The 21,504-nt window shown below is 40.1% G+C and overlaps 1 protein-coding gene and 1 long non-coding RNA gene across 3 annotated transcripts in view; both read left to right on the top strand.

Annotated features, from left to right (window-relative positions):
- BACE2 (beta-secretase 2) overlaps positions 1 to 14,806 on the top strand; it is a 39,198-nt gene extending 24,392 nt beyond the window's left edge. The window contains exons 5-9 of the mRNA XM_083734890.1: positions 159 to 293; positions 2,209 to 2,310; positions 5,657 to 5,806; positions 8,938 to 9,106; positions 11,521 to 14,806. Of these exons, the coding sequence (XP_083591016.1) occupies positions 159 to 293; positions 2,209 to 2,310; positions 5,657 to 5,806; positions 8,938 to 9,106; positions 11,521 to 11,774 (810 nt within the window). The 3' untranslated portion in view covers positions 11,775 to 14,806. The remainder of the gene's footprint in view (positions 1 to 158; positions 294 to 2,208; positions 2,311 to 5,656; positions 5,807 to 8,937; positions 9,107 to 11,520) is intronic.
- Positions 1 to 21,504, top strand: part of LOC310842672 — a 461,768-nt gene that overhangs the window by 402,478 nt on the left and 37,786 nt on the right. The gene's annotated exons all lie outside the window — the stretch shown is intronic.

Raw genomic sequence — 21,504 nt, 5'->3', positions numbered from 1 at the left:
GCAATGCATATGTTAGATGCATATGTTAAACAAGTGGGTTTAAAATGCGTGTAAATACAACATAAGTCCCCTGAGCACCATCTGACAGGGGGACATGCATGCTCTATATCTTTACTGTCGTGTGTTTGATTGTGCGGCAACCACCGTTTCCTTTTCAGGTCCTGGGTGGAATTGAACCAAGCCTATACAAGGGGGAAATCTGGTACACACCTGTTGAGAAAGAGTGGTATTATCAGGTTGAAATACTCAAATTGGAAGTTGGAGGCGAGAACCTTAACTTGGACTGTAAAGAGGTATTTATAGCAAGGAAGCACAATTTAATCTTTCTTCATTCAGGGGTGGCCAATATGGTGTTAGTCAGACTGCATGTCGTGGCGGTGCTGCCACTTCCCTACCCTCATAGCTGTGATGGCTTCCCCTTGCTGAAACTGGGAGCAGAGTGTCAGCAAGGGAGAGAGAAGCTCTGGGTTGGTGAGTGCAAGAGCCCTTGAAATGTTCTTAGACTCCAGCTCCCACCAATCGCAACCATCATGGCCAATAGTTAGGGAGGGTGGGAGTTGTGGTCCATTAATGTATAGAGGGTAACCACCCTCCGCATTCCAAAAATCTAGTGTAAGATGCTAATCAGCAAATGTGGAGAACAATTGGATTAGTGTTGAATCCTAAATATACTTCAGTTGTGTTGAAAAGGAATTTATTTCAGAGCATACAAATTTAAGTTAGAGTGTGTAGATGGGAGGAAAAACACTGTTGCAGATGCCAGCCTTTTTTTTCATTTGCAAGCATCTGCTAGCCTCAGTTTCTCTTCCCCAGATCTCTTTTCTACTGGACTTTTCCCATGATCCTTTCATGAGTTGTCATGTACTCTGGCATCCCTAGTCTTGCCTGTGAAATGTTGGAGGGTGTGCAGGTTTATCTGCTACATGCAGTTCTCCCTCAAACTGACCAGTCTGGCCAATTTTTATTGCTAACTAAAGATAGAAAAGTAAAGATTTACCCCCTTTCCCTCATATTGTAAAGAACCCTATTTTTTTTTGCAAAATAATCTTTGTGCTCCTAGATGGTGAGACTCAGCTTCTTAGTAACTGTGGTTGTTTTTTAACGTCTAAGGTTGAAATCATTTTCTATCATGTTTCTATCATGTTTTACATTGCTGTAACCTGCCCAACTGAAGAGTGGGTACTAAAAGCAATCATAGCAACAATAGCAACATGGATTAGAAATATAATTAATCATATATACATAGATACTGGGGGGGGGGAGCCCCACTGAAGTTGATTAAGACTTGTTTCTGAGTAAACCGGCATGAGACTGGGCTGTTAGTCTTACTGTCTTACAAATGTGACATGCAGAGCCATCTTTCCCATTGGGTTTACTGACGCGTTGCAGCAGGGCGGAGGAAAACGATTCCCTGTAGAGGCTTGGGAAAAGGTTGACAGCGTTGGGGAATGGGGTGGGATGGGGTGCCGGAGGAATCTTTGCACCACGGCGCCGGATATGCTTAAGATGGCCCTGGTGACATGTTTTATTATATATGTGTATATTTATCTTCCATGGATTAAGTGGCTGGCTCCTTGTGCTAACTGCTCGTCTTTCTGCCTCTGCGTCCCTCTGACCTTGTGCAGTTCTTCTCCAATTTTTAGAATTTAGTGCTACAACCCCTAATGTATCATAATTCAGATATGTATGGAAATCATCCAACAGGCTACACACCCACGCCCACACACCAGAGCTATTTTTTTGCCCAGTTCCAGAGTTGGAACTTGGGGTTCCAAGGCAGGTAAGCTCCTGCAACTTTGAAATCTGTCCAAACCTGCTACAAAGTTATCCAGTTTAGACATGGAAATAGTTCCCTCTTGTTCAAATTCAGGTTGTCAGCTGAGACTCTTCTGTGACGTATGGTGTGTGTAATCCTGTCCAACAGACAATACATCTCACAGGACCAATTGAGCCTGGGGTCAGAGCTGGCTTTCCCATTAAACTTCTGCTTAGGCTATGCTGGGGGAATCCTGCGTGGGCTCAAGGCAGCTGAGAAATGTCACTGCCTCTGTAATGGGGATTTGGAGGAGGCGTGCAGAGAGGAGCTGACATCACAGAGGGCCCTATGCTCTGCCATCGCACCACCAGAAGGAGCGGCTTTTATTGACTTTCCATTGCAGTTTGCTGCTACAGCATGTTGATGTCTTCGTTCCCCTTTCCCCTGTTTAGTACAACTCGGATAAAGCCATTGTAGACAGCGGCACCACACTCCTGCGCCTGCCAGAAAAAGTCTTCAGTGCTGTTGTGGGAGCAATTATACAGAAATCCTTGGTAAGTTCCAGCTCATGAGACACATTGTTCCTTAAAGGAACTGTTTTAAATAGCTGTCTTAGGACAGTATTTCTCAATGGGGGATGCCACTAAGCCACCTTTTTCCATCACAGGTGGAGGAGACTTCTTAGCGGAGGAAGTGTAACTAATTTTTAATCACCATTTTAAAAATGGCATGATTTTGTTTGACTCTAATGTATTTACAGAGTAGAAGCATTCTGTCCTTCTCCAAACTTTGTGGTGTTTGGGCTAAAACCTAATGGCTTTGTTGGCAGCCATTCCCAAAATAAGTGCTCTTTTGCCTTGCAACACAGGCTATTGTTCTCTTAAAAAGAGACACTGTGACAGTGAACAATCTTGTTTGCTCTAATGGGTTTTTATCTATGTGTGGCTTAAGGCCCAGTGTGTGGATTGTATCTACCCAAAAAAGTGTGTGTGTTTGTTATATTGGTGTATTTGTCAGAATCCAAAATTATGACCCAGGCTCTGGCTCTAAACCTCTGCCACAAGGAAAGTCCACTCACATGTGAGCCCCTCTCCCCCCCCCCCCAATTGATACACACGGTGCACATTGTGCTACGGCAGAAGCTAAGTAGTTTGTCAAAATATAGTGTGTATTCTGTATTTCAGAGGTGTGGAAGCTGAGGTCATCCACATGTTGTTAGACTCCATCTTGCATCAGCCACAGCCAACATGGCCAACAGTTGGGAATTATGGGAGTTGTATTCCAACCACATCTAAAGAGCCATAGGTTTCTCATTCCCTGTTATATATTAGGAAGGAATTAAACTGCACATTAAATAAATAGAGGGGAGGAAGGTGGAAACATATTTTCTCCTTCTCCTCTCTGATCAATAGCAAGAAAGTAAACCAGAATCAGGACGGATAAACTACAGGTTTCATATTCTATGGATCAGAGCTTCTTTTCTTCGTAAAAGCATAAAGCAGGGAAATGTCCAGTAGCTGTGAAGGCAGAGAGATGAGTGATGGGAGGGAGGAGACATTGTCACTGGGAAGGGCTGCCCTCTGCACTTGAATGCCATCTTGGCACTGAATGCATGGGGCAATATCTTTTAGTCCTACACGGAAAAGGAGCAGTAGCACGTGCACTAGGAAGTGAAAAGCTGTCTGCCTCCCTTGAGACTAGACTCCCCCACTGGCTGTTTTCTTAAATGAAAAGAAAGAGAAGGAAGGAACTGAGCCCAGAAATAATGAATGGAGGCTGTGCTTTGATCTTATGTCAGAAGAGCCTATCTAAATTCTTCTAATCTCTGACAGAACATTTCAGCACCACTTGTAGGTTGAATTGCTCAGTGTGAAACTAGCCGTATGACTCCAGGTAAACCTATTCACCAATTTGGCTTTTTCTCACTTAACAAATAACGAAAGTAGGAAACTGGCAGATTTTTACATGATTTTTGTGCATCTGCAGTAAGGATGGCTAGATCTGGATCCAATGATGGATATGGATAATAATATTTGCAAAATTGCTCCACTACTGATATATTATCGGAGGGGGGGGGGCTCTAATGCAATTTGGGGGAAATGTAGTAGAAACTAGGGGTAACATTATACAATGACTTAGGACTGCTATTTCAATTTGTTAATCATCATATCCTGTCACTTCTAGGTGTTAAATAATATGATATGAAAACATCCAATGTAATAATAAAACAAAATAAACATAAGAACCAAGCATCACTTTACAGGGCGCAGGATTTTTTTAAACCTTTTTTGTGTGATATTGAGTGTTAGTCATACCTAAGCTTGTTGATTTCAGTGGATCTACTGTAATCATTACTGTAAATATGACTAACGTTGGCTATTACACTACTTTTTTTAAAAAAAAAAAAGTCCTTCTAAAAGCCTAGGAGAAAAGGAAAGTTCATCTATTCCTGAAATGACATTAATATTGGCTCCAGGTTATTTAGGGAGACTTCATTTCAGGGGCAGTAGCTTCTCTCTCCTGTTTTTTCTTTTTGAAATAGTAATGTTCTTCTGTCCCTGTTTACCAGAGAGAGTCCTCATTTTCAGATATGTTTCTCTTGTCAATCACTGTCCCTGCTGCTGCCTTTTCAGCGTCAGTTGCTGGAGTTGTCATTCTCCTGTGCTATGTCTTGCATTCCCCAGGGTCTCTAGAATTTAAATATTTGGGAGTTGTCCTGTTGGCATATAAATTCATGAACACTAAGCTGTCATATAGGACACATCCTGACATGCCATGTGCTGGTGAGGCTCACTTTATTGTTTACAAAATGTAAACAAGGACAGGCTCTCTCTTGTTTTTGCATATCTTTAACACATCCACGCGCATGCATGCACACACACACACACACACACACACACACCAGAGAGGACAGTGTCTTTGGAGATTGTGCATTACAGTCTGTTGCAGAGTCAATGAATAGAGTTGAAGCAGCTGATGGTAGCAGCTTAGCAAATGTGTTTTGGGAAGGGAGCAGCTGAAGACATCCCTTGTATGAGAATAGGGTGGTGGTTTTGTGCAAGCATATCCTTTTTTTGTCTGAAATGTCTGACAGCTTGTTAATAAAGTGCTCAGTATCAATGTACACGCTCAACAATAGGACTGTGGAGTTGACCTTTTCTTCTTCACTCAAACCATATTTGTTTTGGTGGGAATGTTTGCTAATGACAAGGTGATAAGAGCTTCAGCTGCCTCAGAAAGCAAACACTGAGCACAAAGACTCTGCTTAAGGAAGTGTATTTGCCCTATCCTGCATTTGTATATTTGCATTGGTGTATTATGTGCCTCTCAAAAACTGTAAATGTGGGAAAGAAAGTTAGCCTGACTTGCATGGGTTGTTATATAGATTTATGTTCTTGCATATTTATTTTCTTGAATATGTTCTTATTGCACATGAAATAAATGGTTCATGCTAACACATGTCTACTCAGTTCTTTTGAAAGCTTTCTCCCAAGTAAGTGTGTAAGGAACTCCAAAGTTCAATCTGATGCTAATTCAGTAGAGGTGAAATGAAAGAAAGGGCTGACAGGGTTAATTATCAGTCCAATAAAATAAGACATTTTGATCTTCAAAAGCTTGAGATTTTAATCAGCAAGGTAGCGAACAGAATCAAGGCTAGTTATTGTTCAGGGGTCATGATACGATGGACTCTTCCTAGTTCTTGTATCACTTGCATACTTTTCCCACTTCCAGTGTGATTTGCCACTGCCCTTTGAAACCAGGATCACATGCTCCCAGCTGCTTCTTTTTCAGGAATTTTGCTAATGCTTCTACTCAAGACTGTGCCTGTTCATAGGTGACAAAAAAACAGGATCTCATTAATTAAGCCTAACGTCCCCACCCCCTCCATTTTCTGTATAGATTCAAGAATTCTCACCTGGATTTTGGAATGGTGTACAGCTTGCTTGCTGGGCTAAAACTGAACAGCCTTGGACCTTCTTTCCAGAGATATCTATCTATCTGAGAGATGAAAATTCCAGCAGATCATTCAGGATCACTGTCTTTCCACAGGTCTGAACAAGCCCTTTATTGTAGTGTTCGTCAAGAGAAGCAATAATTTCATTGATCGTACAGCACTTAATGAGTACTTCATTGAAGATTTTGGCATTTGTATATACTGCCTTTTTAAAAACAGGATTTATAGTGCTGCTGTTCTTTCCCACACTAACTCAGAAGTTTGGCTGCCCTTTGGTGGAATCTTGCTGGTCTCCTCATCACTAATAGTTCAGTGCTTGCTTATCGTTTTGTAGAGATCTTTTCAGCGGCAACACAATAACTCTGTTCACATGACATAGTTATTACTCACTAAAATAGTAAGCTAGCATATCCAGCCAGTTGGAATGGGAGGACAGGATTATGTCAGTATGCCACGCCCCCAATCCATATGCAGTCAGTTCACCGTCGACATGGAAAACCAGAGTTTGCAATTGCCCAGATATGGTCCTACAAGGGTACAGTACAAGGAAGCATAAATTCCATACAGATATTGTACTGAATATTCACAACCCCCTCCCATTCTGTACATTTGCTGACTCTGCCATGGAGTCCAGAACATAGAAGACGAAAGGAGCATGTGAGTCCTTTAATCAGCTATGACAATATAGTGAACCATGCACATCCATTACATATCAAAATGTTTAAAATCCAAGAATGGGGACCTTTTGTTAATCTGGATTGTAATCAATAGGTCTGTATGGGACAATGACACAAGGAATTTTGTGATTCTACATTTTCAGAAAAATGGTGGCTGGTTCACGCATGATAATTCTTTAGAAATGTGCAAGTCTCTTGCCAGACTCACTGCCAGTAGACTTTCATGGACAGTCTTTTTGCACCATGCTGGTGTTACAGACCATTATATATACGATATCTTTATTGTCATTGTCCCATACAGAACAATGAAATTGGAAATCTACATAAAATCCTCTAAAAACTTTGAAACCCCATTTTAAAATACAATATACTATAGAGACTCCTTATGCTGCATTTAGAACCAGAATTGCATTTGCGTAGAAACTGTTTCTCAGGCGGCTAGTCCTGGTCTTTATAACCCTATACCTTCTTCCAGAAGGCAGAAGCTGAAAGAGATCATTTCCAGGGTGCGTACTATCCTGCGCTATCTCTGCAGCTTTCTTATGGCACCTGACAGCATAGATTTGATCTAAGGTGGGAAGAGTGCACCCAATTATTCTCTCTGCAGTCTTTACAACCCTGGACAGCATTGTTTTTCCCTGGCCGTGCAGCTCCCAAAGCACACACACAGACCATAAATTAATACACTCTCCACAGTACAATGGAGACATTGTAGAAGTCTTTTCAGTCATTGCTCAGGTGGAGCACCCCTGAATAAATTCAATCTGGCTAGGATCCTGACAGCAGACATTTACACTACTGGAGTGTCTACATGGGGGTGGGGTGGGGTCATGATGTTTGAACTAGCACCTTGGTTTGTGGGAATAACACAATGCAGTCCAACTAGTCTTAGCCAATTTATAAGAAAATCTGCTTTTAGACTAACTAGTTAATTCTTTGCACGGGGGGAGGTAGCACTAAAATTCCTTTCCCCCCCACAAGATCATTAATGAAGTGATATTTTATGAAGCTATTATGATCTTTATCATCTGAGTATGCAAAGATTGTGAAGCCGATTGACGAGAGTCCAGAAATTATTCATGTAAATCTGATTATCTTGAAATATTTCTGTAAGCTTAAGTGTTTCCTTGCCCGTACTTTCAAGCAGCTTTAATGAAGCAAATGTGACTTTGAAATGGCCTTCAGTTGTAATTCCAGGCTTAAACTTTTAATGAGCAGCCAAGTAACATAGGGACCTGGTTTTGCCTTGATGGCATTGTGCATTCTGAAGTCTAACTTATTTCCCTATATTGTTAACACTATTTTAGGAAAGCACATGCACATTGATAGGTAGAGTCCGGATCATTTTTAATTTGGAGTATATTCTACACAAAATTGCAGTTGTTTTTCTTATTTCAGCAACTTTGTTGCCGTTGATTTGTGTGATGCAAGCTTGTCACACAGGACCCTGTTCTCCTGGTTCCACCATTTCTCTAAGCCAGGTGTCATGTATATCCCAAATGCAAAAGGGTGCTTAAAACGCCTACCTGGGACATATGACATACTTCAGAAAAATTGACTCTGGCTCTTATTGATCAGAAGGTCACTCCCTCCAAGGTGAGGGGACAGATCTTTTAAAAGTTGAGCTGCTCTTGGCATTTTGATCCCTCTAACCATCAGGGATCCAGGCCAGATCTTCCACACCACCAGGAGGTTGACCACCCTTCCTGTCCACTTGTAGGTAGACTGAGATAATTGTGCTGTTAGTAATTAGGACTGACATAGTCCGCTTTTGGAGTTAATGGGCTCTTTTTTGCTTTTAATATTTCTGTTGAACCTTATTGCCCTCTTCCTTATATATTTTTAACAAAGTTTCACAATTTGGACTAGTGGAGTCAAGTGTGTGATGGCCACCCTCAGAATTTGGGAATCTCCACTTGCCTAGATCACTTTGGAATTCACACTATTGGAAGTCTTAAGACCAGAGTTGGTAAAGCCAGGAACTTGCCCTACTCTGAGGGAGAAGCAGAGGACTGGGGGGAGCTGGCTTTACACTCTGAGCAAATTTGCAAGGAATTGGCTGGAGAAGTGAGATGTGCTGGTCCAGGATTTAAACATTAATTTGATATTTCCAGTTTTCACTCCTGTTTGTGGGGCTGTAGATTACCAAAAGATGGTGGTAGTGGTGGTGGCAGTGGCAGCCACTGAATAGTAATACCTAACTGGCAATACTTCAGGGCTGTTGTGTAGCAGTTGCAGAAGGAAGGAGGGCACAAGAGGCTGTCATGAGCACACACACACACACACCCCCCAGCTGAAGTCAATTGTGGATGGTGAGGAATGGTGGAAAGAAGTATACAGATTTCTGTGTGAAAAGTAAATAGGGTTTATTCACTTTGAGCTCTGGACAAGCTGCAACTTAAAACCCAGCATTTCTATAGTTTAATGGAGTCATTATCCCATCCTTTGTAATTTGGCTGCTGTTGTGTGTTCAGATCTTATCTGCTAATCTTCTAAATTTAGGTATATTGCTGCTCCTTAATTGTCCTTTTTTCTTTCCAAATAAACAGCTTTATATTCAGCCTGCTTTTGAGACTAGTCAGAATTTACGCTGTTATCGTTTTGGCATCTCCTCTTCTCCCAATGCCCTGGTCATTGGCGCGACAGTGATGGAAGGATTCTATGTCATCTTTGATAGAGCTCAGAAGAGAGTGGGCTTTGCATTAAGTACTTGTGCGGGTAAGAGACCACTTCTGAATAGCATATACTTAACAATTTAAGGTAGCACCTGAAATCTTTTATTTTTATTTTTTCATTTATTGGATTTATGTACCACCCTTCCTCAAAAGATCTCAGGTGGTTCACAATATAAGCTTAACAATCTGCTTTTAAAAAATTGCATAAAAAACCTTGTCCGAATGCTTTGAACATTGTTTGCAAATCTGCAAATTATTTTTTAGCGCTGTTGTGTGGGTTGCAGTTTTAATCTTCACGACAATCTTGTAAAGTAGGGTAGGCATTCAGATTATTTGCCAAAAGCCACCGAGGAGCTTCAGAAGTGAGCTGGGCTGGTATCCGAAGAACCACGCAACTAGTTCCATGTGCCCAAGGGAACTATGGACTCGCCTTTCTTCAATTCCTATTCCCTGTTACAAATTACTTTGGAAACTGAGGGAATTGTCAAATGCAAATTAGCATTGTGCAGGGAGCTTTCTTGTTCAGAAGGGGGTGGGAATCCTGTTGGGCTTCAGCCCCAAAATAATTATTTGAATTCCAGCTTAGGCCTCTTGGTTATACCTGAACCTGGATCACACACATGTGCATGATGGTCTCAGATTAGTACAGGCTTGTTCTGGAAAGGAATATTAATTTTTGACATATAGAATGAAAAGCAATTTTTACATTTCTGAATAAAGCAAATATGCTGTTACATTTCTCAGTAAAGCAAATATGAATCAATGTGATTGCCCTTTTGAAATAAGATGCTTTTTGGGAATGAAAAGCCCAAATGTATTTTGGAAGTACTTGAATATAGAGTTTTATTAATACTCTTATTGCAGCTCTAATAAGATTACTTGATAGTCTTAAACTGTCTGTAATGTCTTCCCATTTCAGATAAATTACTAGACAGGGGAGAGGTTGGGTGAGTAGGAAACCAATAGAAAGAATATAAACCTTTTGATGTACAAGAACAGGAGAGGTAACAGGGACCTGAAATCATTCATTTTGCTAGAAGGAGAACAGAATGTTAACTTTGACTTTATTTTAAGATGAAATTTTGTATTCCGTGTGACTTTCATGTGGGAGTAGTATGACCAAATGGGAAATAAAGTACAGTAAAAGGCTTAATTTAATGTGTAGCTGGATTTTGTTTATATATTTATCTGGTTGTTCTTCAATATGCACACTTCCTTCAGCTTGGATTTAATGGAGAACTTTAAGTGTTATCACCATATGTAGTCCTAAACCTACCCACTCACGGGGCTTTGTGGGGCAACAGAAGAGTCCACAGATTGCCTGCTCATAACAGCAGCTGTGGAAGATCGGGGGCGGGGGACGTAATTGGGTGGGTCTGTTCCCTTCATCAGCTCGAGGCTGGCACATTGATCTGGCTCAGTTCAGAATGGCACAGCGATTGGGTCCAGCGGATCCCAGGTTGGCTTTTTCCCACACCTTGCCCATCCTTGGAATGTCCAATCATGGGGCTTTCTGCTGACAGGAGTACCATCAACAGGCCTCCCACTTGTGAGTGGTTGCTGGGAGGCTGGCTCAACTGGGCGAGCTAAGTGGAGGAACACCTCTGGTCAATTAAAAACAAGCCTGCAGCCCAGTACAAGGGCAGGTTTGGATTGCTCTCTCCATATTAAACCATGGTTTAGTGTTACGAAGATTAGCTGCAGATAGTGTTGGGGTTATGCAGTCCTGCCTCCAACTGCCTCTGGCACAACCACAAGGAGATCAGAAGCTTCAAATTCCACTTTAGATTAACTAAATTCTAGCAGTGCATTTGAACATTAAACTGTGTTTAATCTTAACTATGGTTTGTTGAAACAAGCCAAACTGGAAACTGTGATTGTCTCAAAACAGCAATAGCTTGGCATAATAAAATGAGATGTGAACGAGCTTCATGCACCTATACTCAGCTACATCCCATGATCCAGAAAACAACCCATGAAGTCTGAATTGTGGTTTCCTGAACTGATGGTTTTTGGTTTATCCCAAACCATCCAGGATCTTAAATGGTTTTAAATTGGCTTAATATTGATACATATGAACCAAGAAACTAACAGAAAAACAATAGCAAACTGAGGCTTCATGGCTGCACCTCACAAAGGAAGGGGTGAGTGGCTGCTTGTAGAGTAACACAGCTTTTTCACATCTTTGCTCATTAAGCAGACAGATGACCATCCAATCATAGCCATGGTTTGAAGTTCACTTATTTCAGTGAACAGAAAATGCAGCAAGCTGTGTTTAATCTAAAAATGGAAGTGAATGCTTCAGAATTTGCAAGCCTGAGAATTGTCTGGACTCACTCTTGCAGTTCCAAACTATGGTTTTGTTACCCAGCCCTAAATATTTATATGCATATAACAGTTAAATGCTGTAAACCTTTTAAATATTTGTCTCTCTCTCATTCCTTTGTGCTCTTTTAGAAATTGGAGGTTCTCCAGTATCTGGGATTGAAGGTCCTTTTGAAACTACGGATGTAGCAAGCACCTGTGTGTCCACAATATCCTTCCATGAACCGTTGTTGTGGATTGTGTCCTATGCACTGATGAGCTTCTGCGGACTTGTCCTTCTGGTGCTCATTGTCTTACTGCTCCTGCCTGCTCGCTGTCGTCGTCATTATTCTGACAATGACATTGTAAATGATGAATCGTCCTTAGTACGGCATCGATGGAAATGAAGAATTCAGTCCAAGCTCAAGGAATACTTGCACTTTGCTTAGCAGTACTATGGACAGACTGTTCCAACCAAAGGTAGAAGTCCAGGCTTCACTCCTTGCAAACTTAAGCACATGTTTCACCAGAAGATGTTCTCCAATTCTGCTGCCTCATAATTTCTAAGCTTTTTTTCTAACAATTTTTTGAACCAAATACATATACTGTATAATCACTCCAAGTGCTACTCTGCTTTTCTAGTTGACAATCATGCAGCTCAGCCAATAAGTACATTTTTTAAAAATACTAAATACTTATTCCATAGTTCCAAAAAGATTGGCTTCTCTATTCCTATCCCACCCCACTCTATGAAAAACAAAACAAAAAATGTTTGCATGTGTTTGGTAAGCCGTTATTCAAACTTTGTATGCCAAATCATAATGATGAACCAAAAGCTTTATTTATGTTTGTTTTTCTTATTATCCCCATTCTAAATTTTTTTTTTACAAATCAGTAGGTTGATTGTGAACCTTCATCAGTGGGCAGTGGAAAAGGAGGTTAGCAATACAGACTAAATATAATCCCCTCACCCCTTCAGACCAAGGAGAGTATCTTGCACTTTCAATGGATCTCTCTTTGTAACTCTCAGGAGAAATGAAGTAGGGAAAAACATTGAAACCAAAACCTATTGTGCAGCCTTAGTATAAAACAAGACTACCTCCGAATATAGAAGTTCTTGAAATAGAAAAAGATTCATTCCATGGGAATACAGCACTATTCAGTTTCCTTTCAGCTGTCCTTTCGAGATTTTTTCCACTTAATGGCATTTGAAAATATTTGACTTTGCCACCCATATTAGCATCCTGTGTTCTGAATCCATGCATAGCTAATTTTTGAATGGGTTCTTCAAGCCTTTGTACTTGCATCCTGCAAAGCAGATGGGCTGTAGGGGCAAGTGCCTCTCTTTACACCTTTTGGGTATGTCTCTAATGCCTAGCAATTGAAATGAAAACAATGCAATGTAAGGTGAATCTTCAGTTGATAAGTGGTCCATTTGGCTGTGGCCACAGCTGTGAAAGGCAAAGGGGTGTTTTTTTCATGAATGGACAGTGAGCTAGGAAGTGGGCCAGGTGATGAATATGAACATTTTAATATCTCTGTGGCAAGAGTAAGGCTCTAGGACCTGTGCAGAAAGATCTACGGCCATGCCAACTTATGCCCATGTATCTTTGTACTGGCAAGCTTAAGGACAGCCTGCGTTGAAATCAGTATGTGGCAGCAGCATTCCTACAACCCATTTAGGACAGTCTTTCCCCTTCCCAAAGGTTTCTGCAGGCTGAAATACTTGTATTAATAGGCTGTGTCCATTCTCAAGTCTTTTGACTTGTAGAGAGAGGGAGGAATCTGTCCAAAAGCACTGAAAACAAAACTCATAGGTTTTGCATAGGTTTCTAGTTGAGAGTCAAACTTGAGATTTATTAAATTAGTAAAGTGTTTCTACTATTTGATTTTCAATTTCCTCTGTACTTAATGATCCAGTACTACAGAAGCTAGGAAACGCTTTAATTCTGATAAAGACAGCACAATCTCTTCCCCCTCATCCCAGTGATTACCACACTCTTATTAAAATCTTCAATGTGCTTGGTTGATCACTCACATGGGATTTTTGATGTCCAAGCAAGGATGTGGAAATAGCAGCTTTTGTCCTATAGACTGGTGGCCTGTATGCTTTCCTCTTCACATTTTCCTCTTCTGGTTCCATTGCACATCACATTTCAATCCCCTCAAGGATGCTTTACATACAAGCTTACAGTGCTTTAGTGCACAGGTACTAAAGCTGTCCCACCAGTGATGCCAAATCAGAAACTTTGCTTTGCAAAGGTTTCCATTTCATGTCCATACTGTTCCCTAAATACATTTGGATGAGACTCTTTACCTTCCATAGTTTTTCCTATGATGGATCTGGATATCATGTGCGGTGGGAGTTTTCTACAAAGTGGGGGAAATTATGGCTCAAAATGTTGATCACACACAGCTGTTAAGCCATTCTGAAACCCAATCCATCGTACAGTTTTGCCTTTTATTCTTAAACCAGAAAGGCACGTGTCAGAGAAAACTTGTTATTCTGCTCCCCTGCTTCCGATTTGATTTTTCTGGTTTATAAGTAACATTCAAAAGCAAGCCCTTTTTTCTTTAAAGTCACACTCACACACACACTAGTTGTGTGTGCGCACATGTGTATAGCATCTCTTCATCACATGGTAAGTTGTCAGCTATTGTCTATGTGAAGAATACCTAAAATCCTTGAAGCATATATATAAGCCCTTTGCTGATACTGAAGCAGGGGAACATGCTGGCAGATTATCTGAGCATCATTATAAGTTTTCTTTTTAATGAAAAAATTTTCTGGAGATTTTCACTCAGCAGTATTTCACTTCAGTGCCTATTAAATACTCATGATTTCATTTTGAATTGGTGGTTAGGACACTGTAAATATAAATACTTGAAAAAAACCCATAAGCAATAATAAAATATAAGAAACAAACCCGTGATATATAGTGGGATCCCTTGCCACACAAATATGGCTAATGAAGATGGTGCTGTCTGACATTTGCTTATAGCACAACTTTCATCCATCTTTCTAAACTGAGATGTCCAGTGGCAGATATTATAGTAGTTTATTGTTCTGTTGCTCAGGCAACCATGGCAGCACTGACAAGGTTGAATTTTTAACCTGAAACACATTAAGAAAATGCACTGTGAAATACGTTGCACCTCTCAGCTTTGCATGCGCCCCCCCCCCTTACATTTTTCTGTTGTCAAAATTCTTTAAAGAAACTTGTAACTAAATTGAAAACTTTTAAAATAAGAGGAGTGATTAGGATGGGGGGGATTGCCCAATAATATAAATTGTTTTAAAAATGGGAAATATGCTTTCCACCAGAAACTGCTGTTCTTGACCTTCAGCTGCTACATCCTGCTGTAAACATTACTCCCAATTTGCTGTGAAATTTAATTTTGTTCCCTGACTTTTAAAATAAAGATTTATTAGTAGAAATACAGGATTCAGACTGAAGCACAAGGTTGTATCTGTTCTCTGAGACAGTGTGCATGATCAGCATACTCACGTGAAATATCTGCAGCTGGCCAGTATCTCTAAGGGGCAGCAAAAATATGTGCTCATGTGGTTTGGTTTGGTTTGGTTTGCTTTGCTTTGCTTTGCTTTGCTTTGCTTTGCTTTGCTTTGCTTTGCTTTGCTTTGCTTTGCTTTGCTTTGCTTTGCTTTGGTTTGCTTTGGTTTGGTTTGGTTTGGTTTGGTTTGGTTTGGTTGCTTAAAAAAACACTTATTACAGTTTCAGCATTAGCATATTAGGCAAGATTAGAACCTACTTCTGGGCAAGTGCATTGTAAAAAAAAAAAATGCAAGTGGTTTGCTGTGTTCAAATATCCGTTTTCTGCCACCTCCATTCTGCAATGTTTTTGTTCAGCAACAGCTGTATCTTGTGAGACTGCTGAGAATGCTGTTGGAAGAAACTCTCTGTTTGACTTCTTGGATCACCTTAATGGCTTTACTGGCAAAGAGAATAGATAGAATGCAGTAAAAATAAGCATGTGTTTTCTATAATATACAGTGCTCAGTGAACTGAACCTCAGTGCAAAACATTTTGTTACTATACTTCTGCAATATGTGTTAATAGCAGTTAATAGGGATTGCTTTTTAAAAAGAAAAGAAAAGAAAAATAACATTCTTGCCATTTGGCCTTCTGATTGATCACCACAAAAATATTCCAATTCCTGTCTCTTTCTCCTTTACAAAAAAATAAATAATAAAATGCTAACTTGGACAGCAGTTTATCTGTCTTGGTTGAAGTAATCCTGTTGCATCTCAAGATGATGTTTCTTACTAGAATGAAGGCATATTGGAACCTGCATGTATTGTAAGCTAGATCATTTTTCTGCTGCTCTATTAATTGCCCATGTACATTGTTTGGATTGTTCACATATTAAAGGTTTGACAAGGCATTATCTTGAAAGATCACTTCCATAATGTTAGAATTTTGCATGTTGCATTCTGGTAGTATTAGAATGGGAAGCTTGTGCCCAAGTAGAAGAGGTGGAAGTAAAATATATGTAATATATGTCAAAGTTGGTGCTGGGCAACTGACAGCACTCTTGAGATTATTTGGGAGCCAAGAATCAAGACCCATGAGACGGACCAGTTGTCAGAACTGATAAGCAAGGCAGTATTGAGGAACAAGCTAGGCGTAGCAACTGATGAACAAGCTGGGGCCAGAGGACAGGCCTGCACCATGGCTTAGAAATGCCTTGTAGTTCAAGGAAGGGCCCACCTTTTATACTCTGGATCCACTGACCAGCCTTGGTGAGTGGAGTCAGTCCAGAAGTTTCTTCACTGAGAAGGCTGCTAGCTGCAGTTCAGTGATTTACCACCTGAGATTCCAGCAGTTCCTGACAGCCAAGAGGTTTAACCTCCCTATTTAATGTGGTAACTGTACTCTAGAAAGAGGTTGCGATGTTGGTAATTTTAGATAATGTAAAGCATCTATGATATTCTGCTGTGTTGAGCTATACCCAGAGGCTTAATCATTTTTACATAGTTATTTATTTTTAAAAAGTTTGTTCCTTGATGTCTGTCAAGGAACTGTCAAGACTGCTTATAATGTTATCTAGAGTCTCCTACCTCTCTGGGACCTACTTGAAATTCAACTTGGGCTGGTTCTGTTCCACAACCTTTTTTCCGGATAGGCTTTCCCTCCTTCTTCATATTTAGGAATGGGTGGATTAATTTCATCTTCTGAAGGGGATGTTTTACATTTCACAGAAACCATTGTACACAACTACAACATAAAAAGCTCTTGGTTACTTTGAAAAGTGAATTTTAATGAGTCTGACTATATTTTTCCTCGAAATCACAGTGTTAGCACATTGTCAGGGGATGTGTAAAGCATTTGCATTTATTTTCAGCCATATTCTATGAGAATTCTCCAGATTTGAAAATAAAAGTGAAGTGTGCTGTTTTCTGTGGCGAGGTATTATTGTGAATGTGCATCAACATTGTCAGACTTAAATTAAACTGAAGTCTGGGAAATTCAACCAACCTCATTGACACAGTGGTTTAATATAAATATACAAATACTAATTAATAAATTTGGCTATGCAGAAGTCCACTCACTCAACACTGGATTCCACCCATGTAAGATTACAGGAGGTAATCTGCCTACTAAAATTGGGGTGGAATATAGAATATGTGCATAATGATTCTAAAATTGAAATCAGCCTTCCCTAATCTGGAGCACTCTGTATGTTTTTGACTGCAGCTCTCATCCACTCCAACCAGCATGGCCAGTGGGTCAGAGACATTTGGGGTTGTAGTCCAAAACATTTGGTGTTTGGGGAAAGCTGCTCTAAATGGCTTGATTTGTTTATTTTTAATTGTATATATATCTATATATAGATATATATATTGTGTGTGTGTACGTACACACACACACACACACACACAAGACAAAATATTAACTTCTTGTTACTAGCAACTTTAAATGTTTATATACTTATTCTTGTTAAGGATTATTATCTCAGTTTCTATTATGCCACATTGTATTTGAGTCTCATGGAGCCATTCAGGAGCCATGCTGTTGTACTAAAGCTTTCCAATGAAAAAATAGTATCTTCAAAATGGAGAATCATCACAGCTTTCAAATATTCTTTTAAGTGCTTATTGCATTCATCTTTAGTAAAATATGTTATTAATGGATTGTTGTATTGAAGTACATCTTCCCTATAGAAGAATGAAATTGGAACCATAGAATTTGCAATTCTATTAACTGATTTAAACTTGTCTAAATATTGTACTGTTATTGCGTTCTTATGATTACGTACAATTTGAAGTACGTTTCAGAGAAGCAAGCCTCACTCACTGCGTTAGACCCTCAGATAGGCACACTACAGGTGTTCATAACCTAGTAAGCAGCCTTAATATCTTTTGCCAATAAGAAAATGTTGGCCCTGAGTAGTGTGTTATAGGGGAAATGCTTTAAGCAATTGGTTACTATTTCTGTCTTCCATGGACTTCTATCCATGGGCAAATCTTCCTTGCAAGCTGAGTACTTTGCATTAATATCAATCTTTTGCTAACAATTCAGGGTGGGAGTGTTGAATGATTGAAATTAAAAAGAAAACTAATCCTGACATGCTGGACTTTGTGTGTTTGTGCAGCCCCCTGAGCATAAAAATGTAGCATGTCAGGACAGGAGTCCTAACATAGTCTGCCACGGCTTGAGAGTTTTGAAACGGTAAGGTGGTGTCTGATTTGTTTTGATACCAGGGTGTCCTTCTTTATAGAGGACTGTCCTCTATGTGAAGGGCTGTTTAGTTGACTGCACCTGGACAGTATCAGACTGAGCAGGCAGGAACACAGAACACTTTGGACAGAGTCTTCCCCACAGTGGTGAAATGTGTTTTATTTCTATTACATTAATTATTTCTAAATATGCATCTGTACATATGTTAGCATGTGCAAATTTTATTCAGATCTCTTGCCTTTTTATTTTGGGAGGTGCATTTCCTCATTTTTGGCAAAGTGGCCATCAGATTAGCTAGAAAAGAGAGAGCTCAACCGAAATAGGTGTGTCATGTCAGCCTGATGGCCTACGTCTATACAGGCTTCCTGCTGAGCCACAAATTATTCCACTAAACTTTTGCTCAGTTTGGGTTAATGGGGGAAAATGCAGGATTGCGTTAAACTGAAACACCTAAAGATATGAGATCAGGGAAAGGAGCCATCTTGTTCATAATCTGATAACCCCCAAGTAGTAATTGTTGAAACCACAATAATCCTGCAATGTGTTGTTTTGCTGGTGAGAACTGCACTGTATGTTTTGCCTTTTTTGTTGTTGTTAATGGAGGGTTAAACCAATGGATTTGTAGTAATAATCTTCCTAAAGTATTGCAAAGGAAGGCGACCCCACTGAAAGGCACCAAGCAAATCATTAAGATGTTAGGAAAGAGGATTAGCCAACAATGTGTGAACTGTATATTTTGGTAATACAAGCTGAGCTTCTAAAACTCTGTAAGTTGGTACAGTTGCTTGGCTTACTGAATACAGTGGTACCTTGGTTTACAAACTTAATCCGTTCCTGAAGTCCGTTCTTAAACTGAATCCGTTCTTAAACCGAGGTGCGCTTTCCCTAATGAGGCCTCCCACCGCTGGTGCCCTTCCACTGTTCGGTTTCCGTTTGTAGACCGAGGTAAAGTTTGTAAACTGGAACACTACTTCTGGTTTTGTGGACTTTGCAAACTGAATCATTTGTAAACAGGACTGTTCTTAAACTGAGGTATCACTGTATCTTTTTTTAAAAAAATCCTGATACACCTCTAACTTTCAGACCAATCAAAATCTGTTGCTCTGAGGATACATAGTTGAAGGAAAGCACAATCTGGCCTCTGCTGTCCACCAGGAGACTAGCTAAGGGCTACCGGGTTGTGCATGCATGCCAAATACAGGGAACCCCACCTGTCCAGATCAGATGGTCCTGCTGAGATGATGTCATTTTAAGAACTGCTGCTTGAAACTTGCTGGCTTCCCCATTCCCTCCTCCGTTCCTTTTGTATCATGTCTATTAGATTGTGAGCCTGAAGGCAGGAGTTGTCTCATCCTTCCATCTCTTAAAACAGTGCTTAAAACACTTTTAGGCACTGTAGCTTGATAATAAACTACAGCGGGCCAAAATCTTGCATTACTAACACTTTTTTAATATGAGATGCTAGAAAACTTGTCAGTCACTACTAGATTTTTTTACCTGTTCATAATTTTTGTACTTCCAAGCTTTTCTGTTCACAGATGTACCGTATGTGGAAATATTCCATGCTGATTTAAATTAATAAACTAATTTAACCTCTTGTGTGTGTGTGTGTTTGTACGCTTAATGCTCTTTATGTTTATGCCATGTCATCAGTGTTCATAATGCCATTACATAGGCAGCATAGGCAGGTAACAGCATAGTGAGGAAACGGAGGGAAGAACATGGAAATAGGCAGTGTCTTTGGAATGAGAAGCTCTTCCTTCACACAGGGTGATAGGCGTTGGAGGAGCACAGGTCACAGGCAGTGATGCAAAGAGAATAATGAGTGAAAGAATTCTGAAGCTTCTGGAACTGGTACCAGTTTGAAAACAAATTGTAGTTATAAAGTAAGCATAGAATAGGTCACTGGGTGAAACCCTAGCCTTGCTGAAGTCTATGACACTTAATTTAATTCCTTTCTACAGCACTTTGTTAAGTATAAATGAAGGCAAATTTGACCCAAGGGCAAAATATAAATATTTATATAGCTCAAGAATACAGCAAGCTGGACTGAAAAATGCAGCAAGAAATACTAGCTATAATTTGATTTCACATACAGGGGAAGAAAAGAATGGGGAGATGTTATGCATCATAAACATGGAAGCTATTTCCTTTCTTTTGTACAATTAAAAATCAAAAGGGGAATAAACTCATTTCTGCTGTTTAAACCCATTCTGCCAGCTACTGATGTAAGCAACAGATACTGATCAACCTGCTGGAAAATTTACTCTAGTCATGCAGTAAGACTCAGATGCTCATAAGGCAATATAGGACCAATATGATGTGAGATCCATCTAGATATGTGCCTGAAAGACCAAGGAAAACCATAGGAATATAAAAAAGCTATAAGAAAGTATAATTTACAAAAGCTTTGTGGTGCGTGAACAAATTCAAGAGAGCCTTAATTCTGGTCTTAAGCAGCATATTTTTTTAAAAAAAATATCTTTGAATGTTTCTTATTTATGTTATACAGAAGTACTGCAGTGACTTACAGCATATTTAAAAACATACAATCTAATAAGATATTCATACAAAACCATTTAATTCATGAAATATATGGAACACCCACACACATAACAGCTGCAAGTTGGGTAGCACACTAGTTGTTAAATTTAAAAATGTCTGTATTAGTTCAGTTGATCTAAAAGTAAAATGCACTGTATCATTCACAAGGTGGCACTCTTATACAATCTTCCAAATGAATTGGAAGTCCCCGTTGCAAGTTTAAACTGCCTAAAATGACACACTGCCATACATGTCTGGTGCAACTAAAAGAATAAATTGGACACATTTAGACACGCATTTCTCGACACGGTGATTCAGTTTTACTAGCAATCCGGAGATGAAACAAACCCCTTTCCAGCCCCAGGAGGAGTGTGAGGACACACAGCAGCTGACACACTAATGTGTAGTGACACACAGTTTGGAAAACTCTGTTTTAGAAGCTGACCACTCATCAGGACTCTGGCAGCTGCATTTTGAACGTTTTCATGCTGTCTGTAGAGGCATGTGGGGTACATCACTGAAGACTTGTCTGGACACAACCAGAGCATGGCTTACTGTGGCTAAGTGTGCCCTTTTGCGGACCTGAGCCTGCTCCATCGCATACAGAAGTGTATTATGGGAAGTGTGCACCCCCCACAATTCATAACTTTTGTTTGTTTAGGGGTGGGGGTTAATATATTTTATAGCATCTCTCTTGATATCCTTAGACCTTCACCTCTTCCTGCTGCCCCTGAGAGGGAGCTATGGAGGGTGGGGATAAGCTAGAGGGCCTTTTCAGCCGTGGCCCCCGCTGCCCTGTGAGGCACCTGAAGGATGTTATTTCCTCTCCCCGCCATTTGATGGGTGGAGGCAATTTTGCTGCCTGTTGGTGGTATGCTATATCCTCGCTGCT

This window comes from Podarcis gaigeae, assembly GCF_964106915.1.
Source record: "Podarcis gaigeae genome assembly, chromosome: 4".
Lineage (NCBI taxonomy): Eukaryota > Metazoa > Chordata > Lepidosauria > Squamata > Lacertidae > Podarcis > Podarcis gaigeae.
This window is presented reverse-complemented; position numbering and strand designations above follow the sequence as displayed.